The sequence below is a fragment of the Plecotus auritus genome, assembly GCF_963455305.1.
Source record: "Plecotus auritus genome assembly, chromosome: 4".
Taxonomy (NCBI): Eukaryota; Metazoa; Chordata; class Mammalia; order Chiroptera; family Vespertilionidae; genus Plecotus; species Plecotus auritus.
In genome coordinates, this window is record NC_137775.1 from 143,026,284 (window position 1) to 143,044,780 (window position 18,497).

Sequence of the window (18,497 nt, forward strand, 5' to 3'; positions counted from 1 at the left end):
TCCCTTTCATTAAAGCTGATTCTTTTGTTAACAAGACTTGAATTTTTAAAATTTTACTTTTATTGTTGAAAGTATTATAGATGTCTCTCTCTGAACCCACAGCTAATTCCCCGCCTTTAATGCCGTCTACACCTCACCTACCTCCCCTCACCTATCACACTATTGTCTGTGTCCCTGGGTTATGCATATCTATGTATATAAAAGCCTACGCGACCGAACGACCGAACAACTGGTCACTATGATAGGCAGATGCTTAACACAGAAGCTGCCCCCTGGTGGTCAGTGCGTTCCCACAGCCAACCTCCCGTGGTCCTTCCCCCTGGCTGGCCGGCCCCATTGGCCCCGATCGGCCCTGATCGGGTCAGCTGTCCAATCTCCCGAGGCCACTCCCCCAGGCTGGCAAACCTCCCATGGTCCCTCCCTCCCCACAGCTGGCTGGCCCCGATGGCCTGGATCAGAACCTCCCGCCACCCCTCCCCCCACCGGCCAACCTCCTGCAGCCCCTCCTCCTGCCAACCTCCCATAGCCCCAATCTGCCCTGATTGCTGGCCAGGCCAAGGAACCCCACCTTTGCATGAATTCGTGCACCGGGCCTCTAGTATGCATATAAGTTCTTTGGTTAATTTCTCTCCACCCACCCCTCCCCTCTTCCCTTTGAGATTGGTCAGTCTGTTCTATGTTTTCATGTCTGTGGATCTATTTTGTTCATCAGTTTATTTTGTTCATTAGATTCCACATACATGTGAGATCATGTGATACTTATCTTTTCTCTGACTGGCTTATTTCACTTGGCATAATACTTTCCAGGTCCCTCCATGCTGTCTCAAAGGGTAAGAGATCCTTCTTTTATATAGCAGCATAGCATTCCATTGTGTAAACGTATCATAGTTTTTTTATCCATTCATCTACTGATGGGCACTTGGGCTGTACTTTTTTCCTCTAAGAGGTTGCTTTTGTAATTCCAGTTTCATAAACACTTGGAACTTTGGATTAGAACCTGGTGGCTTGCCCCTTTCCTATCCTGTCTCCCCTTCCCCAATTGAAACCTTCTAATATTGAAAATGACCTTTTTTGTTGTTGTTAATTCTCACCTGAGGATATTTTTTCCAATGATTTTTAGAGACAGTAGAATGGAGGGGGAGAGACACAGAGAGAGAAACATCGATGTAAGAGAGCCACATTGATTGGTTACCTCCAACAAGGCACTCCAACTGGGACTGGGGATTGAGCCAGCAAACAAGGTACATGCCCTTGACCAGAATCAAACCCCAGACCCTTCAGTTCGAGAGCCAACACTCTAACCACTGAGCAAACCGGATACAGCGAAAATGACCTCTTGTGTTACTTCAGGTCCTGCAACCCAATCCTGCCAACCCTGATGCTGTATAACCCCCTTCACTGAGGGACTGTCCCTTTCTCCTTTACCTTTCCTCTTAACTCCCTTTTTACACCCGTTGCCCAGCATTCCCCAGAAGATGCCCTATCCCTTCAATCTCCCTCCAGAGAGAGTGTCTTCTCCCTCTTCCTGTTCGTTATCCTCTATGTTGCCCCTTGTAGGTCCTGGTCCTCAAGAACAGGTAAGGAGTATCTGTCCTTAAAAGCTCCTCTCATTGTTTTCTAATAAGGACTCTGACTCTGTAACTATATCCAGAACTCAGACACAGCTGCTCCCTTCTGTCTGGTTAGTGCATGAGGCTGGCTCCACCTAGGACGAAGGTGCTCCTGCTTGCCAACCCCACTTCTGCACAATCCTCTGCAGTGTTAACGTAAAAAAAAACCATTGAAACCTGTAAAGAATATTTGTGAGTTTATTTGAGCCAAACTGTCGACATATGCCAGGAAGCAGAACCTCAACGAATTGAGATAATGCTCCAGAGAATGGCGGGTTACATCTGTATTTATACATTGCAATCAAAGGAGGGACGTAAGTGGGTTACATGAAATTCATTGGGGATGGATTAAGGAAGTGGGATAAAGTAAAGGGGAAGGGGAGGGCAAGGAACCCCTGGGATTGGATAAAAAGTAAAATGATGGACACATACTTAGATGGGTGCAGGAACAATTAACATGATAATGAAGGAATTTGTGGTATCTGTCCTGGCGCCCAGCACATTTTGTTGTGTCCCAGGGGGTCCAGAAAAAGGGAAGTTATGAGTTACTGAGACACTTCAAGGGTATGTTATCATAGATGCAAAAAGACAGATAGGCTCAGTTAAGGTAAAGGTTGACCTTGTCAGTGAAGATACCAGCCTAGGACGTAACCGCCCACCCATAACTGCTTTTAGTTAAAGTTTAATTTCAGACCATCCTTTGTGGTTACTTTAGGTCTCTGAGTTTGCAAGACTGCCATGCAGGCCTCCCCTGAGCTTTTCAGGTCAGCATGTGGCCCCTTTTGTCCACAGCAGCCAGCCAGCCATGGCCAAGGACATCAGTGTAAAAGCTGTATCCATGGAAGGCCTCTGGATGAACCCAACTGGGCTGCCCATCACAGTATCTGCTCAGCCTTGGTCAATCTACTGAATCAGATAAATGGGAGTGGGGCCACTGGGACTCTATTGTTAACATGTTCATTGGAGGATTGCAATGGAGAGTCAGAATTGGGAACCACCAATTAATGTGGTGCCCCATGTTACAGGCTTGAAAAGAGGCCATAATTAGAGACATGCCTAAGCATACACACCTGATTAAGGATAGCGTTGGGGCCAGATCCCATAGGACTGCTCTTGGGCACTTTCCACTAACTTCCCTCCTGTCACACCCTGCCAGCAGGCATGACCTGGCCCTTTGCCTTAGGCTGCTTCCCATTCCCACAGCTACACCCTCACTTGGCCAGAGGAGATAGACCTTCCCAGGAAATGACCACAAAGACTTCCACTCCACATGTGCTACTAAAATGAGTTTTTTTGGTAAAATAGGAATTTGGGGGGGGGGGGTGAAATAGGCAAGTTTAGGAAATTTTAAAAGTGAAGGGGTCCATGGAAAAAACACAGGGCTACAGAGTTGCAAAAGGGTTCATTTCCATAAGACAAGGGAGCAGGGAGCAGCAGACTGTTACATTTCCATAAGGGAGCTGGGAGTAGCAAAAAGTACACATTTACAGAATAAAGGGAAGGAGAAAGAAAGTCCAGAGGGAATAGGGAAACAATAAGGAAGGAGGGAAGGAGAGCCTCATGTGTCCCATGTGAGCTCAGGAGTTACTATAGTGACCCAATCAGAAGGGGGCAGTGACCAATCAGAGGGGATATCAAGGCACACAGATCTGCAGCCTGTGGAAAACCATGGGAAAAGGGACTTGAGAGGACTCTTTCCCCTTCCCCACGTGGGAGTCTATACCTGTTCTTCAATAAATTTCCACCTTTACTATACCATCTTCGGTCCCTGGTTTCATTCTTTGACTCCGACGGACAAAGAGCCGGGGAAAAGCCATCCTGCCCAGGGAACACCGCGTGTTCCAGTCCAAAAACCCTGTATCACTATTAAATGAATAAGTTCACTGGGCGTGGGAATCTGAAGCACAGGCCTTCTCACCTGCAGTCAGATGTTCTTCCCCTGAGCCACAAGTCCATTTCCAACTGTTTCCTAATTGACACCATTTCACAACTGTGGCCTCCCCTGGGAGGGATTTCCCAGTAACACAGCGGGTCAGCCCCATGTCCTGGTTAACTCACCCTCTCCTGGCCATAAGCTTCCTCCCCTTCCCCACTGACCCCTCATCTGAGTGCCTAGTCTCTGCCCTGCCCAGCACATTCCCCTCCTCTGTCTCTAGCTGATGCACCAGGGGTGGGAAACATCCGGTCCCGGGCCATATAAGGCCTGAGAAATTGGTCTGGCCCTGCCAAGGCATCAGAGGTGAGTTAATTAAATGTTTGACTAAATATAGCAGGTGGCTAATCTTTAAGTTGATAATTTTGTATGGCCCAAGAATGATGTTATAAATATCCAAATGGCCCTTAGCAGAAAAAGGTTCCCCACCCCTGCACTAGGGTGAAAGACACCTCATTGGGACAGCCCTCACCCCACCGCTTCTTTCCCACTTGTTCTAAAATCTCCCCACCTCACAATCACAGCCACTCAGTGGGCATGGAGGACCAGGGCAAAGACCTATTAGGAATGGGATTCTATTATTCTTATTACACAGAGAAGTTCAGTGAGGTAAAAAGGAGGATGAAAGAAAATATTGCTTTAAAAAAATCTCACATCAGTGTCTTGCCTGTTGTTGAGTGCATTATAGATTTTCAACAAATACTTGTTGACTGAAAATACATAGGAAAATTAAAAAATACAAATAAGCACCAGGTAGAAAATAAAAATTAATCTCACCAGTAAATCACTGCTGTTAACAGTTTGGTTGTTATTTTTCCAAACTTAAAAATATACAGCCTGGGATCTAACTGCTTGCTGCTATGGGTGTCCAGCTACTAGGTAAGCAAAATACAGTCATACCTTGTTTCTTGAATGTCTTCCATCTCGAACAATTCGGTTCTCGATCAAGTTGTTCACAGAGGAAAATTTCTTGGTTGTTGGCCAAAACTTCAGTTTTTGACCTAACAACCCTTTCATGCTGATACTTCAGCCTCAGCGTGACAAAAAGCATCTTGCAGGCTACAAACAAAAGAGAGAATGCTTTTGTTGATGATGATTAGAACAATTTTAAAACATAAAGATGCCATTAAGAATGCTAATGTTGCTAAGGGTGTTCAAGTGCTCACAAAACAGCAATCACAAGCAATTGAATAAGTAGAAAAACTGTTGTTGAATGGATATGGGAAAAGCAGTTAGCCTGTGATAGCATTTCGGAGGCCGTGAAAGGGGATGGTTCAATAAATTTAAGAAAAGTGTTTGTTTATAGATTAAACAGTACAGTAGATAAGTACTGCATATAAGAAAGGTTGAAACAGGGAATCATTTGGGGGGCTGGAACAGATTAATTCAATTTACATTATTTCTAATAGGAAAAATGATTCCATTTTCAAACAGCCTTCTGGAACGAATTAAGTTCGAGAAATGAGGTTCCACTGTACATAAATGTGTATTTGCCTTTTTGTTGTTAATCCTCACTGGAGAATATTTTTCCATTGATTTTTAGGGAGAGTGGAAGGGAGGGGGAGAGACAGAGAGAGAAACATCGATGTGGAGAGAGACTTCGATTGGTTGCCTCTCACGCACATGCCCGGCTGGGGATCTAGCCTGAGGTATGTGCCCTTGACTAGAATGGAACCCGGGACTCTTCAGTCTGAGAGCCAACATTCTATCCACTGAGCCAAACCAGCTAGGGCTATATTTGCTTTATTTATATGGATGTGCAAAGATGTATGTACATGGTTGGTCATTGCAAAGTGATGTGTAAAAATGGAACAATAATCTGCAGTGCATTCTATGTAGGCGCTAAGAACTCCATAGGGTCAGACACCTGGAATCAACACTCTGGATCTGCAGTCACTTCTGCCTAGCATGAGGTGGTCAAGGGAAACCTTTAGCCTCTTCCTAAGAACCTTCTGTCTTCAATTCAAATTAGAAAACACATATCCATGACAGCATCTTTCAACATTTCCAGTCTACAAAGTCATAGATAGGATTGAAATGGTTTTCAAAGATGCTCAAGCTTCAGTAAATAATGTATTTCTAAAGGTTGTGTTAGGGCAGAAATAGAATATTGGGGATCAGCTATAATTATAAGAAATATTAACATGCTCTGTTAACCGTGATTGTGTTGTTCTGATTAAAGAAGGCACATTCTAACCTGGTTGGGAGTTGCACATGAGACCTGGGAGCTCACCTGGAAATGCGGCCCATCCCCTAAATCCGGGAGCTGCCTATTATCATGGAAAGTTTAACAACCTTGTTGCAGAAACCTAGTCAGCCCTTTGTATACCCCTGGCTTTTGCAAACCTCCAGCCTATATTTCCTGTTAAACTGCTCATTTTGCATACCCATTCTTATCCCTTTGGCCTACTTCCCCAAGTAATCTTTGTCCTTCTACCCAATATAAGCAGCTGGCTTTTGCTGGGGTGCAAAGCAGATTTTTGTGGATGACCTACTGCTCTCCCTTACTGCTGACGTTATTGGAATAAACGCTCATATATATGATTCAACCCTGTCCCTGCTTAATTGGCTCAAGTAGTGACAGGCAGCCCAGATCCCTTGGTTTTCCAGTTACAGTTGTATTGATGGGGTTGTCTTCTAACCATTGTGTTGGTTGAAGATATGGAGTGGGAATGTGGCGGTGGGGGGCGCATGTCACACATAATAAGTACATTCCATCCTTCCAATCTCTGTCTTTAGATTTCGTCTTCAAGATTTTGTGGCATCTCAATTTTATCTACCCTTGAACAAGTTTGATTTCTATTTTTAATCAACAAGTTAAGCAAACAATCAAAGTAACCCCCAGATATTCCAGGTAGGACATTGTTACGTCGCTGAAGGAGGAACGCACGAGGCCAGAAAGGTGAGAAATTACGAATTTATTCGATCATCCGCATACCAGGTGGCTGAGACTGGATGGCCCCAGCACCCAGTGACGGGAGTCAGCTGCTTTTAAAGGACTTTTGGCGGGCTTTTCTTCTGGGCGGAGACTTCTTTGTTCATACCTGGAGGGGAGATAATGGAATGTGGTCACCGCAAGTGAAATATGGTCTCAGCAAAGAGAATGTCCATAGTGAAATGACCTGAAAAGCCAGTTCCCAGGGGAGGGGTATCAATTCAATTATTATTTGATCAGACCTAGCAGATAGTGGGTCCAGAATTCAGCCAAGTTTAACACTGTATCTTTCTTTCCCTGGTCAAGAATTCATTTCCACACACAATCCCCTGTTGTAAATCAGCAGTCTTGCAGATTATTTTTGTGTATGATCCTTCCTTGCAAGGTGTGACTTTGTAATTGGCTCCCCAGGGCATGGTGGGATTTCCTGAAGTTTACAGATCAAAATAAAAAGAGGGGTGGGGCGAGGGGAGGAGGGGCTTCATTAGTGACAAAAGGAGGTTCCAAAGATTTTGTGCTTAGGTATAGTTTGGGTTCTACAAATCTTGTGAATGCCTATGACAAGTCTTGGGGGACTCACTCTTTCTGCATCAGAGCCCTAAATTTTCACACAGGGGAAGCTGTGAATTAAATTGACTTTCTAATTCAACAGTCTTGCAGAATCAAACACTGCCCTTGGTTGTCTGCTAAGTCATATGGCTGCTGGAGGTTTTAGTTGTTCTCATTGAGCTTTGCATGGTGTCCCTGGGCTCTCTGCTGCCTTAGGCACCAGTCAGCACTACTGTCTGCTTCTGAGAAAGGATATAGAAATTTGTGCCAATTCCATAACACGTCCAATGCAATGACAACAAGCAAATGGGTATCTGGAAGCCCTGCCTCGTGGGCACTGCACTGCAGATGACCATCAGCAGTAATTTACTTAGCTGTTGTGTCAGATGCCCAGACCTATCAAAACCAAGGGCCAGGCCATGAGCAGAGGGAGGAAGAGCAGACAGATGTGAGGGGAAGCCTAGCTCCATCTAGTGGAGCCCAGGAGGAGGCTGTGGGGGGAGACAGGGTCCTAAAGAGGATTAGAGTAGATGCAACTGGGAAGGAGGGAGCTTTCATGCCAGCTACAAGCCATGGTTTAATGAGCTGGTGCCTTTAATGAGCTGGTGCCTCTAACTAGTCTGGATAATCAATACCATCAATACCATTTTCATGCATATCCTGTTGCCTGAAACCTACTTCTAATCCCAATTTATGTACCAGTTAAGAAATTTGGGTGCAAAAACAGGAACTAACTTTGGCTACCTGAAACAGGTAAGGCAAACCTATTCCTGAAGAGAAGGCTGGAGAAAGAAGCTTAGAAATGGGGAGGGGTCCAAGGGGAACCAAGCAACCAGAGTTCAGCCAAGGTCACACAGAGCCCTAGTCTGTGAGGAAGTGTCTTCCACTGGAGCCAGTGCCAGAAGGGAGTCTAAATTTCTGCTTCTGGGTTTCTGTCTCTTGATGTACAAACTCGGTGTGGCTAAGCTTAGGGCATGTGTCCAAGCCCTCACTGCCAAACAATGGGAGATGAACTATCTGGTATTTTGGTTTATGTAGTAAGAGATGAGGGTATGCCTTTTAATAAATTGTGTTCATGTAATTGCAGATTGCCAAAACATATAAATAAGGTTCAGGCAGTCCAAAAAGAAAACGAAAACACAAATGTCCCCCACAGTCTACTTGAATAGGGCTGCAGGGGAGCAAAGTAGCCTTCTTATACTAGTAGATCTGAACTGTGCACAGGTTATCAAGGAACTCAGCATGGGAGAGGAAACTTGAGTCCCAACACTCAGAGCCTGGATCTGAACCTGGGATGGTGTGACCTGCTTTCCCAAGTAAGAAAAATGAATCTAGTCTAATGAGCACTTTTTGCCTCCTGAACAAAATCCACAACTTCAACACTAAGAAGTGTTTCTTCTTTTGTATGCTACTTGACAGATGTAAATGACCTCTCCTACCACCCTGCTCTATTTTTCCTCAGGTCCCACCTCTACATCCTGGCAGTCATCTATGCCTATTGACTTACTGCGTGAAACAATGATAAAATGGATCTCTAGGGGACAGAGTAAACAATCAGTAGATTGATTTATAGTGTTTGCCAATTTCCATGGTGTAAATACTCTCACTACAGATGATTTCAAACTAGCAATGGTTTAACAGAGAGTTGGAAGTGCCTTTAGAATCATTCTGAATTGTGGTGCCCATAAATGTTGGCTGTCACTCACAACCTTTGGAAGTTAGGAAGGATTAAAAGAAGGCTGGGCCTGTCAGACGTTATATCAATATCCCTGGGGAATCTGAACATTTAACAACTTTTCAAATAATTTGAATGCAAAATCAGGTTTGAGGAACACTACCTGTTCTCATCTCCATAGATCAGGTTGACTGATCTTGCTGCTAAATGACCCTCTTTGACCAAGAACTCACCTCTCTTTGTCCAGAGACTCCTCCTTGGGGACCCCAAAGCCTTTTCTCCCTACTATCTTTCAGCTTCTTCAAATTCCTGGCTAAAGGCACCAGCTCATTAAACCATGGCTTGTAGCTGGCATGAAAGCTCCCTCCTTCCCAGTTGCATCTACTCTAATCCTCTTTAGGACCCTGTCTCCCCCCACAGCCTCCTCCTGGGCTCCACTAGATGGAGCTAGGCTTCCCCTCACATCTGTCTGCTCTTCCTCCCTCTGCTCATGGCCTGGCCCTTGGTTTTGATAGGATTCTCCAGGAGTTAGGCTGATAGTAGGGAGGCTGTCAGCTCTGATGGTGGTAGTGGTTAAACAGGGCAAGGTGCAAAATGTAGTTTTTTCTGGGATATTCTGTTGTTCCCCAAAATACTAACCTTCTAAAAGTTTTAACAGAGGCAGTCAATCACCAATGTGCCTTAAAATATGTGGGTATTTGCCTTTCCCCAGAGTTTCTAGGTAAATGGCTGAAAGACCCTTTGGGGAAATCCAGGGGAAAGATCCACAGCCATGGTTGGACATTTTGGTAGGTCCTTTTCTGAAGCTTACTTAGACTTCCCTTTCAAGGGATGCGGGGTCTCTGAACTGATTCAGATCTGGGAACTGGATAAGAGGTCAGGAATCTCTATTGTGCTACTGTGTTAGCTCAGATCTGCAAATCAGTTACGACAGGGGTGGGCTTGCCATTCTCAGTCCCAAGGACCTCATGGACAATCAACCACAGCGAAGATCTATGTGGCACTGACCACATAAAGTACTCTTCAGACTTGCAATTTGAACTCTGATATCCTAGGATTTTCCTGTCCCCAATGAAATCAGGGAATCCTTTATGCTATAATGGCTTGGGCTAGCATTCCTGTCTATGGAGAACAGCTACTAAAATGCTTTTCAAAGATGTAGAAGCTCCACACACTCATGCATTTTTCGAAACCTTAGTGAAGGGAGTCATTGTTGAGTGGATAGGCAAGTCACACTTGATAAATCCTCTCCAGCTAGGGCTGTGGATTCTCTCTACCAAGTAGTGCTAACAATTCCTTGGTATTGTTATGTAAAATGCATTTAGAATTGGCCAACTGTGAATCCTGGTTCAAGTCCACAACTGAGCAAACAGGTTTATCCCAGTTACTGTAGATGTGGTATTTTAATTAGAATGTTAATTGGGTACACTTATAAAAATAAACTCAGGCTTAAAATTATACTCTTCCTACTTCATAAAATACTTCAAAAATCCACATAAACATGTGTTCACGATTTCCTTGATATAAATTAGCCAGTTTGAAATTATTTTGGTGTGTAGTCTTCACCTCTTGAGCAACTGGTACCCACGGTCAGCTGAGATCTTTCTGTTGCTAGATGGAAAGACAATGAGGAGTGGGGCAACCAATCTCTTGCAATGGAAACCCCTCAATCTGAGCAATTCAGCTTTCAGACAGGAAGAAGAGGCTGGTGTAGGTTATTTTGAGTTTTGGTGTAGGGATAATTTGAGTTTCCCAAATGCTCTCATAAATCCACATTACAATTTGTGAAGTCCCACTCTTTCTTAATCACAACCTATTTCAGCAAGGAGACTGCTGAAAGCTGTAGGCTCCACTGACATTAGTTTGGCAGATCAACCTTTACTTTTAATTTCAGCTATTTCAGGTATTCTGTGACAGGAGATAAGAGATTATCTCAGTCCAGTCAGAAAAAGTCCTGGGTTCCCTGCCCATATAGTGTGACACTTGAGCTATTAATTAGTTGCTCTCTTTAAACTGCTTGGATCAGCCATCCAGCTCTGTAACCACTTCTAGGATTTCATGGGAACTCAATTGATCCCTAGAGAACTTTAGGCAAAAATTCACTCAAGTTTTTCTACAGTATGATATGGGCTCCTGGATTAACATTCTTCAAGCTACGTAGATTTTCATTTTCTTCAGGTTCAATAAAGCCAGATTACTGAGAGAGAAAGAGAGAAAGGGAGAGAGAGAGAGAGAGAGAGAGAGAGAGAGAGAGAGAGAGAGAGAGAGAGAGAGAGATCTTCCTAACATTCAAGGGGAAGAATTACCTGGCATTTTAGTTTTCCTCAGCCAAAGACACGACTCTTGTCTTCCACCAAGACTGAGACAATTGTAAATTCTTGAATTGGAGTTCAGAGGGTTCAGATGCTGGGCAAAGACAAAAGAATAATATGTTCATCACAAAACTAGCAGAACAGACTCAACCTTGGATAAACTGAATTTATCTAGGGAGAAACTGGGTTTGTCAGGGGAAGCTTTCTGATAAAGAACTGGCTTTCTTTTCTCCTTGCAGGCTGAATCAGTGTGGTGGGAAAAGCTGAAAGGAGAACATTGTGTTCAGTGGGTAAAACTAAACATGTTTAGGGGGCACCCGGATTTGAACCGGGGACCTCTTGATCTGCAGTCAAATGCTCTACCACTGAGCTATACCCCCACCTACTTGCCTAAGCCTAATAAGTACTCTAAACCTATAAAGCCACACCCTGGCTGTCACCACCTTGGGATGTGCTCTTGCTAGTATTATGTCATCATATACTCTGCAAACTCGGGTTTTATCTTGGGAGTTTTGACAAGATTTATATAGTAAAAGAACCACATTTAGGGCTCCAGCCTACTAACAAGTCTCCCACCACCTCAAGGGGAGGTTGAACCCCCAGAAGGTGTTGCATGTGCAAACTCACCATGTGCACACAGCAGTGTGCGATGCTCACTGTCACCTCGTAATAAGCTGTCTGCCTGGAATCAATGTGCTTCCCAGCATCAGAGATGGCAGTCTGCTGCAATGCCTGACAGAATAGCTCTAAGTTTTTCTGTGAACATACAAATTCTGAGATACAGGTTTTAAGGTATTAGGCCTGTACCAAGTTTTAAAATCCAACGTTTAAGCTCAAGGTGCTGTCCACACAGAACTCACGGTGGTCATTACACTATTTTCTGGGCATTTGCTTTGGTTGATGTGGGTCATGAGTTAAATCTAGATCATTTAAGCAATTTAATAAATTGTGTATTTATCATTCTGTTCATTTTTCAGCTAACAACCCGAGAGAAGATTACAAATTCCACCACACTTTCAACACTGAAATTGCAAAGCTCTTGAAAGTCTCCCCAGAGAAGTTGGTCATGATGCAGCCTGAGAAATTCCAGTCCAAATACGAGCCCAGGAACAACGTAATGGACATCCAGGTGGGACATGGGACAATGTGTGCTTCTAACAAGCTCCCAATGATTCTGACTCACATACAGTTTTAGAGCTATTGATTTAATTTGTGCCCTTACTTGTATAGATCTGAAAAAAAAAAAAAGACAGAAATTAAAATAATCCCCAAACAAAATGTACCTGATTAATGACAAAGTCACAACTAGAATCTATGTTAATTTTCAAGAGCCTTTTTTGTGCTAAACACACTGGGACTCTCTTGATTTCTCCTCTTCTTCCCCCTTATTCTGCACTTGCAGAGTCCTTCTATATGCCAGATGGAAATATGCAATACATGGAAAAGTGATGAAGTGACAATGAGAGAGATTTATGGTCACTGCAGCATAGACACAGGACAGAGTCAACATGTGGTCAGAACAAAAGAGAGTGCCAACAGGTGACACTTGAATCAAGGACTACTAGATATGCAGTCAAATACTCCACTCCTGTCCACAGATATCTCCTATCTGTTTACTTTCCTGATTAGTACCATTTCACCTGTGTTGTCCCACCCAAGGATCCAATGTGTATTGTAATTTTTCTTCATTTCTAGTAAACTAGTGGGAACTGACTGACTAACTGATCTAGCTTTAAAGAGAGAGAAAGAAATCTAAAAAGCAACATGTGCAAAAAAAATTGAATCCTACAATTGACAGCTGATTTATCAATAGAAGTGATGGTACCCAGGTCACAATGGAAAAGGATTTTTATAGTGCTAAAAGAAAATAAATAGCCCAACTAGAACTGTTTACAGCAGCATTACTTTAAATACAAATTTATTAAAAACTCCAATTAAAATATAAGATTTTCAGACTGAATGAGAAAACACTATTAGCTACATATGTGAATGTCACCTTAAATATAGGGACACAGAAAAGTGGAGAGTGGAAGTATAAATAAAGATATATTATACAAATACTAAACAAAAAGGCTGGTATAGCAATATTAATATTATGAAAAATAGATTTAAGTCATAAGCATTCCTATAGATAAAATACTTTAAAATGATAAAAAAGTCAATCCATCAGGAATATATTGCAATTCTAAATCTAAATGCACCCAATAACATAGTGTCAAAATACATAAAACAAAAATGAACAGAGCTAAAAGAATAGACAAATCCTCAACCATAGTGGGAGATTTTAACACAACTTTTTCAATAGCTAATAAAACAGGCAAATAAAATATCAGTAAGAATGTGGAGAATCTGAATAACAGAACCAGCAAACATGACCTAATTGACCATATATATATATATATATATATATATATATATATATATATATATATTATGTTATTTTCACAAAAACCAGGATACAAGCAAGAGGGAAAGATGTTGTGATAAGAAAGGGGCACCGACTGGCTGGTATGCTAAGTGGTTAGAGCACAAGCATGTGCACCGGATGGTCACAGGTTTGATTCCTGGTCAAGGGCATGTACTTGGGCTGCAGGTTCGATCCCTGCCCTCCTGTTAGGGAGGCAATGTGCGGGAGGCAACCAATCGATGTGTGTCTCTTATATGGATGTGTCTCTCTCAGATGTGTCTCTCTCACATCGATATTTCTCTCCCTCTCCCTCTCTCTCTCCCCTCCCCTCTCCCTTCCACTCTCTCTAAAATTCAATGGGAAAAATATTCTCACTACTTGGTTGAGGCTTAAAAAATTTTTTTAATATATATTTTTATTTACTTCATAGAGGAAGGGAGAGGGAGAGATAGAAACATCAATGATGAGAGAGAATCATTGATTGGCTGCCTCCTGCACATTGGACCGAGCCCACAACCCAGGCATGTGCTCTTGACCAGAATTAAACCTGGGCCCCTTTGGTCTGCAGGCTGACGCTCTATCCACCAAGACAAACTGGCTAGGGCTAAAAAAAAAAAACTTTTTTAAAGTAAGGGGGACACAAAGGGATCCTGGGGGTGGGGGTGTTCTATTTTTGAGCTGATGACCCATATATGGGTATCTGTAAGTATTTATTAAAAAGTACTAAATTATATATATACTAGTGGCCTGGTGCATGAAATTCGTGCACATTAAAAGGGAATTAATTAGAGGAAATATTTTAATATTGCTATTTGCCCTTTCTCTATAATAGAAGTGTCAGAGATGAAAGAAAATTAGTAAAATGTATATGAAAATCTCCCTCCTGTCAGAGTCTGGGGTGCGCTGCGGGACTCAGAGTCAAGTCCCTGCCCACCCGCACGCACCATGAAATCACGCAAGACCCAGACCCAACCGGCCCCACCCCTGTCAAGCCTCGCAGGGCGGGGGACACAGCCTGATGTTCCTTGGCCCGGTGCCAGGAGGGGGGCACAGCCTCAGGTCCCCTGTCAAGCCCCGCTGGGAGGTGGGGTCGCAGCCTCAGATCCCCTGTCAAGCCCCGCCCGGTTGCAGGCGCGGCTTCAGGTTCCCTGGCCCCGGTGCGAGGGCACGAGGGCGTGATGACAATTTGCATATTAGCTTTTTATTATATAGGATACTAGTGTGTGTGTGTGTGTGTGTGTGTATAAATATATATATATATATGTATATATATATATATATATAATTTCAGACATTGCTGATGGAATGCACATCCATGTATCTTTTCTGGAGAGACATTTGGCAAATAAAGGCTTAAAATATATATGTGTAAAAATTCCATGTCCAGGAACTTATGCTAAAAGCAAAACCAGATGAAAAACAGAGATGCATCTTTAACAAGACCCTTTGCAAGTTTGTCTTCAAAGGTGGAAATTAAAAACTGCATAGATGTCCAAAAAGGGAGGGTTGGCTAAATAAATTGTAGTACAGCTGTACGGGAGAATACTATGTAGCCACTATGAAAGGTGTCCTAAAAGTTTATTTTTATTTGCATAAAAAAGTAGTCAAGGCTTTTTAATGTTATAGACATAATACAACAGGAAGAATACTTTCATTTTTGTAAGAAAATTATATGCATTTTGTAAACATATATTATCCCTGAAATGACCTATTTGCTTTTCTCCAGACAATTTAGTTTTGCTAAAATAAAATAAAATAAAATAAAATAAAATAAAATGAAACAATTCCAATTGCCTATGCCACTTACACAAGAGGTGCTTTTATCTAAAAATAAACTAATTCCAACAAGAATTGAAATGGGTCAGTGGAGACAGGTCCTGACTGCCTGCATCGCACCTGCTTTCTTCCCAATGCTTTGCAGGGAGAACCCTGAATCCAGGCTGGTGGTCTCATAGGCAGAGACATGCTGACTCAGGTTCTCTGACCTCATTTTGGTGACTCCAATGGTTTTATTATTTGGGGAAGTCTTCACATTTCCAAAGAACCAGATAGATTTGCTTACAAAGCTTCTGTCCCCACTTCACTGGACATTCCAAGTACTTTGTCATCATGTTGTTCTTCAAATTACTAGAAAGAGGGTGAAGACGGTTATCAGTTGGTGCGATTTTTGCAAAGTGCTGAAAAATACTCTGCTTGGTTTAAGAAAAGAATTGATTGAAAATATATCACAGAATTGCTAGGCAGCAGAGAACATGGCTTGGGAAAGACGGGACCAAGTAAGCCTCAGAGATTCTGAAGTCTGCCTCAGAGATTGCCACAGCAATGTCACCATGAGGCCAGAGTGGTCAGGGTATGCATCTGCATGATCAGCACTAGCCATTCTGGTGCTGTCTCTTATTTGTGGCTTAAACTCCAAGAAGAGAACATCTGCATGAGCCACTAGTGTCTGGGCGTGCCCACCTCATAGTTACAAAAGGTCTTAGGTTCCAGTCCTAACAGACGGTAGCCAAAGAAAACTGGGATGTTATTGTGAGGGGGATATGGATACTGAGAAGCCAAACAAAAAAAAAACAAAACAAAACAAAAACCCAAACCCTCCCAAATGTTTACAACATCGGTTATTACTGAGACTCTTGCATCAAGAAATGTATAGGAATGGTTGCTGTGTTTACAATATAGAAATAGCTATTGTCACAACTGGATGTATGAGAGAATGGGGACTTCAGGATTTCAGTGTTTTCCTGTTCTTTATCCTTTGCACTTGCCAAATATCCCTTTGAACTCAGTATCAAGGATGTTTCTCTTATTACAAATCTCAACTTATTGGATAAAAAGCAGAAAGGTTAGGCCATCACAGACATTCAAGTGAGAGATGTCTAAGTGTGTAATGTTTAATGAGCTAAACATTACAAAAGATCTTTGGGCATTACTACAAATATAAAAACATATAAACATATAGGTAGAACTTGGCAACTAGAAACCACCCCCATCTTCTACCTGACTACTCAGGGAGACATTTTTTTCCCCTGTTTTTTTTTTTTTTTTAATATATTTTTATTTATTTCAGAGAGGAAGGGAAAGGGAGAGAGAGGTAGAAACATCAATGATGAGAGAGGATCATTGATTGGGTGCCTGCACGCCCCCTACTGGGGATCAAGCCTCAACCCAGGCATGTGCCCTTGACTGGAATCAGGGACACTTCAGTCTGCAGGCCCATGCTCTATCCACTGAGCCAAACCAGCTGGGTTCAGAGAGACATTTTGCATCTAAGTATTTTACCATCCCTCACACCATTACCTGGGTAACAGGGAAAAAAACCTCTAATAAAGGTTAAGGTGAGGGCAAGATGTAGCAACTTGTCTTTGAAGTTTGAGGAGGTGTCCTACATCCTCTGAAACTTACTGGAGTGGCTGTCACCGTAGTGGCAATTCATACAAGAGATGGGGGACTGGGAACCCAACTAGGATCTCAATTTGACCATTCTGCCGTTGTTTTCCGACAATCTGTCATTCAGTAGTCATAGGGAAGTCTGCCCGTTTCCATTCGTGTCAGAAGAGTGTGTGGACACTTGAGCTTTCCACTGTATGTCTTTGAGCTTCCCAATGCTGTCAGGCTGGGCTCAGCCCTTCATCCTGTTGTGTAACAACAGCTGGTGCTGGAAAGTTTTGTCTTTCAGTGGGAACTTTATGCTAAGAAGGAGTGATGCTCAAAATATTTAATGACTGCTACAGCACAGACATTCACCAGTCAGAATGGAGGCTAGCCGTAAACATCCACTAAGGGCCTCCCAGATGAATAAACTGCCTCCAGCCCACGTGGGCAGTGCCATCTATGTGATCAATGACTCAGCCATTTTATGACTGAGCGCCTTGAGTTCCCAGATTCTCAGCGCTGAAGAATCAGCTGGCTTCCACTTTCTTCAGTCCCAAATAGAACAGAAAACCAATCCCACACCACTCCCTCTCCTTTCAGGTCTTTTGCCTGCAACCCACTCCAATGGCAGAAGCCCAGATACATTGTCACAGACACAGGAAGTGGTTCTGTGTACTGAGAAAGATGAGACAGTTCTCTGTGTGTCAGGGAGCTCATGGCACTGAAGGAAAGGTTGGAGATGCGGGTCACAAAGCAGGGGTGATCGATCCAAAGGAACCCAGCCCACCAGGCTCCTGGACAACGTACACTTGCTAGGGAGCTGCTGGACAACACCACAGCGCTGCCAACCCCGTCTCTGAGTGTAGTCTGAGTTGGGGGCACCAGTTTGGACAGAAGTGCTAGTGGGATAGTGGGAAAAAATAACCTTTCATTTTGGCTTCTGCGGCTACCAGCAGAGCCATCGCCAAGGCTTATACAATTGGGGAACCTCAAAACAAGGAAAGAGGGTACAGGAACAGACTTATTGCAATCAACATTTACATTGGACAAAAGGGGAAGCACATTCAGTTATAGAAACTGCCATGCCTTCTTTACCTTTTGGTACAGCCCGAGCCTCCTTCTAGATGCCAATTTCAGTATTCAACAACCTTTCACAAGAATGTTACATTAAAAAACACCCCAAAAGTCAGTGGTACACAACAAGCATTCCAGGAGTAGGGAATGTTCCTCGCTGAGGCCTTGGCTCCCAGTCCATTGTTCCGCATGATTCTTGGCTCCATCCTCTCAGAGGTCTTATTTTTCCATCATCTTCCTTTGTAATATCTGAAGAGATTATTGGAAAATATGTCCTTTTTGTTGACTGAGCAGTCTTCTCAACTTGTTTCCCACCTGGCCAGAGTTCTTTTTACTTCCCAGTCTCAGTATCTTTTAGCCCGAGCTGTTGATGCTTTGTCAATAAAGCTTTCTCAAGAAATGTGTGGGTTTCTTATGTATTTTACTCCATGTATCAAAAGCCATGACCAGCTCACGCATAATTATTTGGACACATCACAGTTCTGTAAGACCACAACCCTAATCTTTCTAGGAACACTTTTGTCCAACTGAGAGGATATAGTTGGCACCACCTTAATGCTTTTAGTGCTCTTAATAAAATGCATTAAAGCTATGAGCACATTAAAGCTTGATTTGGTCTTAGACTATGTC

The 18,497-nt window shown here is 43.0% G+C and overlaps 1 protein-coding gene across 4 annotated transcripts in view; it reads right to left on the reverse strand.

Annotated features, from left to right (window-relative positions):
* Window positions 1-18,497, reverse strand: part of ZNF746 (zinc finger protein 746) — a 68,638-nt gene that overhangs the window by 40,824 nt on the left and 9,317 nt on the right. For 2 of the 4 annotated variants that reach the window (XM_080665342.1, XM_080665339.1), the window contains exons 2-5: window positions 11,642-11,787; window positions 11,009-11,108; window positions 6,482-6,587; window positions 4,444-4,602 (exon numbers count right to left, since the gene is read on the reverse strand). In XM_080665342.1, the coding sequence (XP_080521468.1) occupies window positions 4,444-4,560 (117 nt within the window). In that variant the 5' untranslated portion in view covers window positions 4,561-4,602; window positions 6,482-6,587; window positions 11,009-11,108; window positions 11,642-11,787. The remainder of the gene's footprint in view (window positions 1-4,443; window positions 4,603-6,481; window positions 6,588-11,008; window positions 11,109-11,641; window positions 11,788-18,497) is intronic. The other 2 variants (XM_080665340.1, XM_080665341.1) reach the window with 2 other exon arrangements.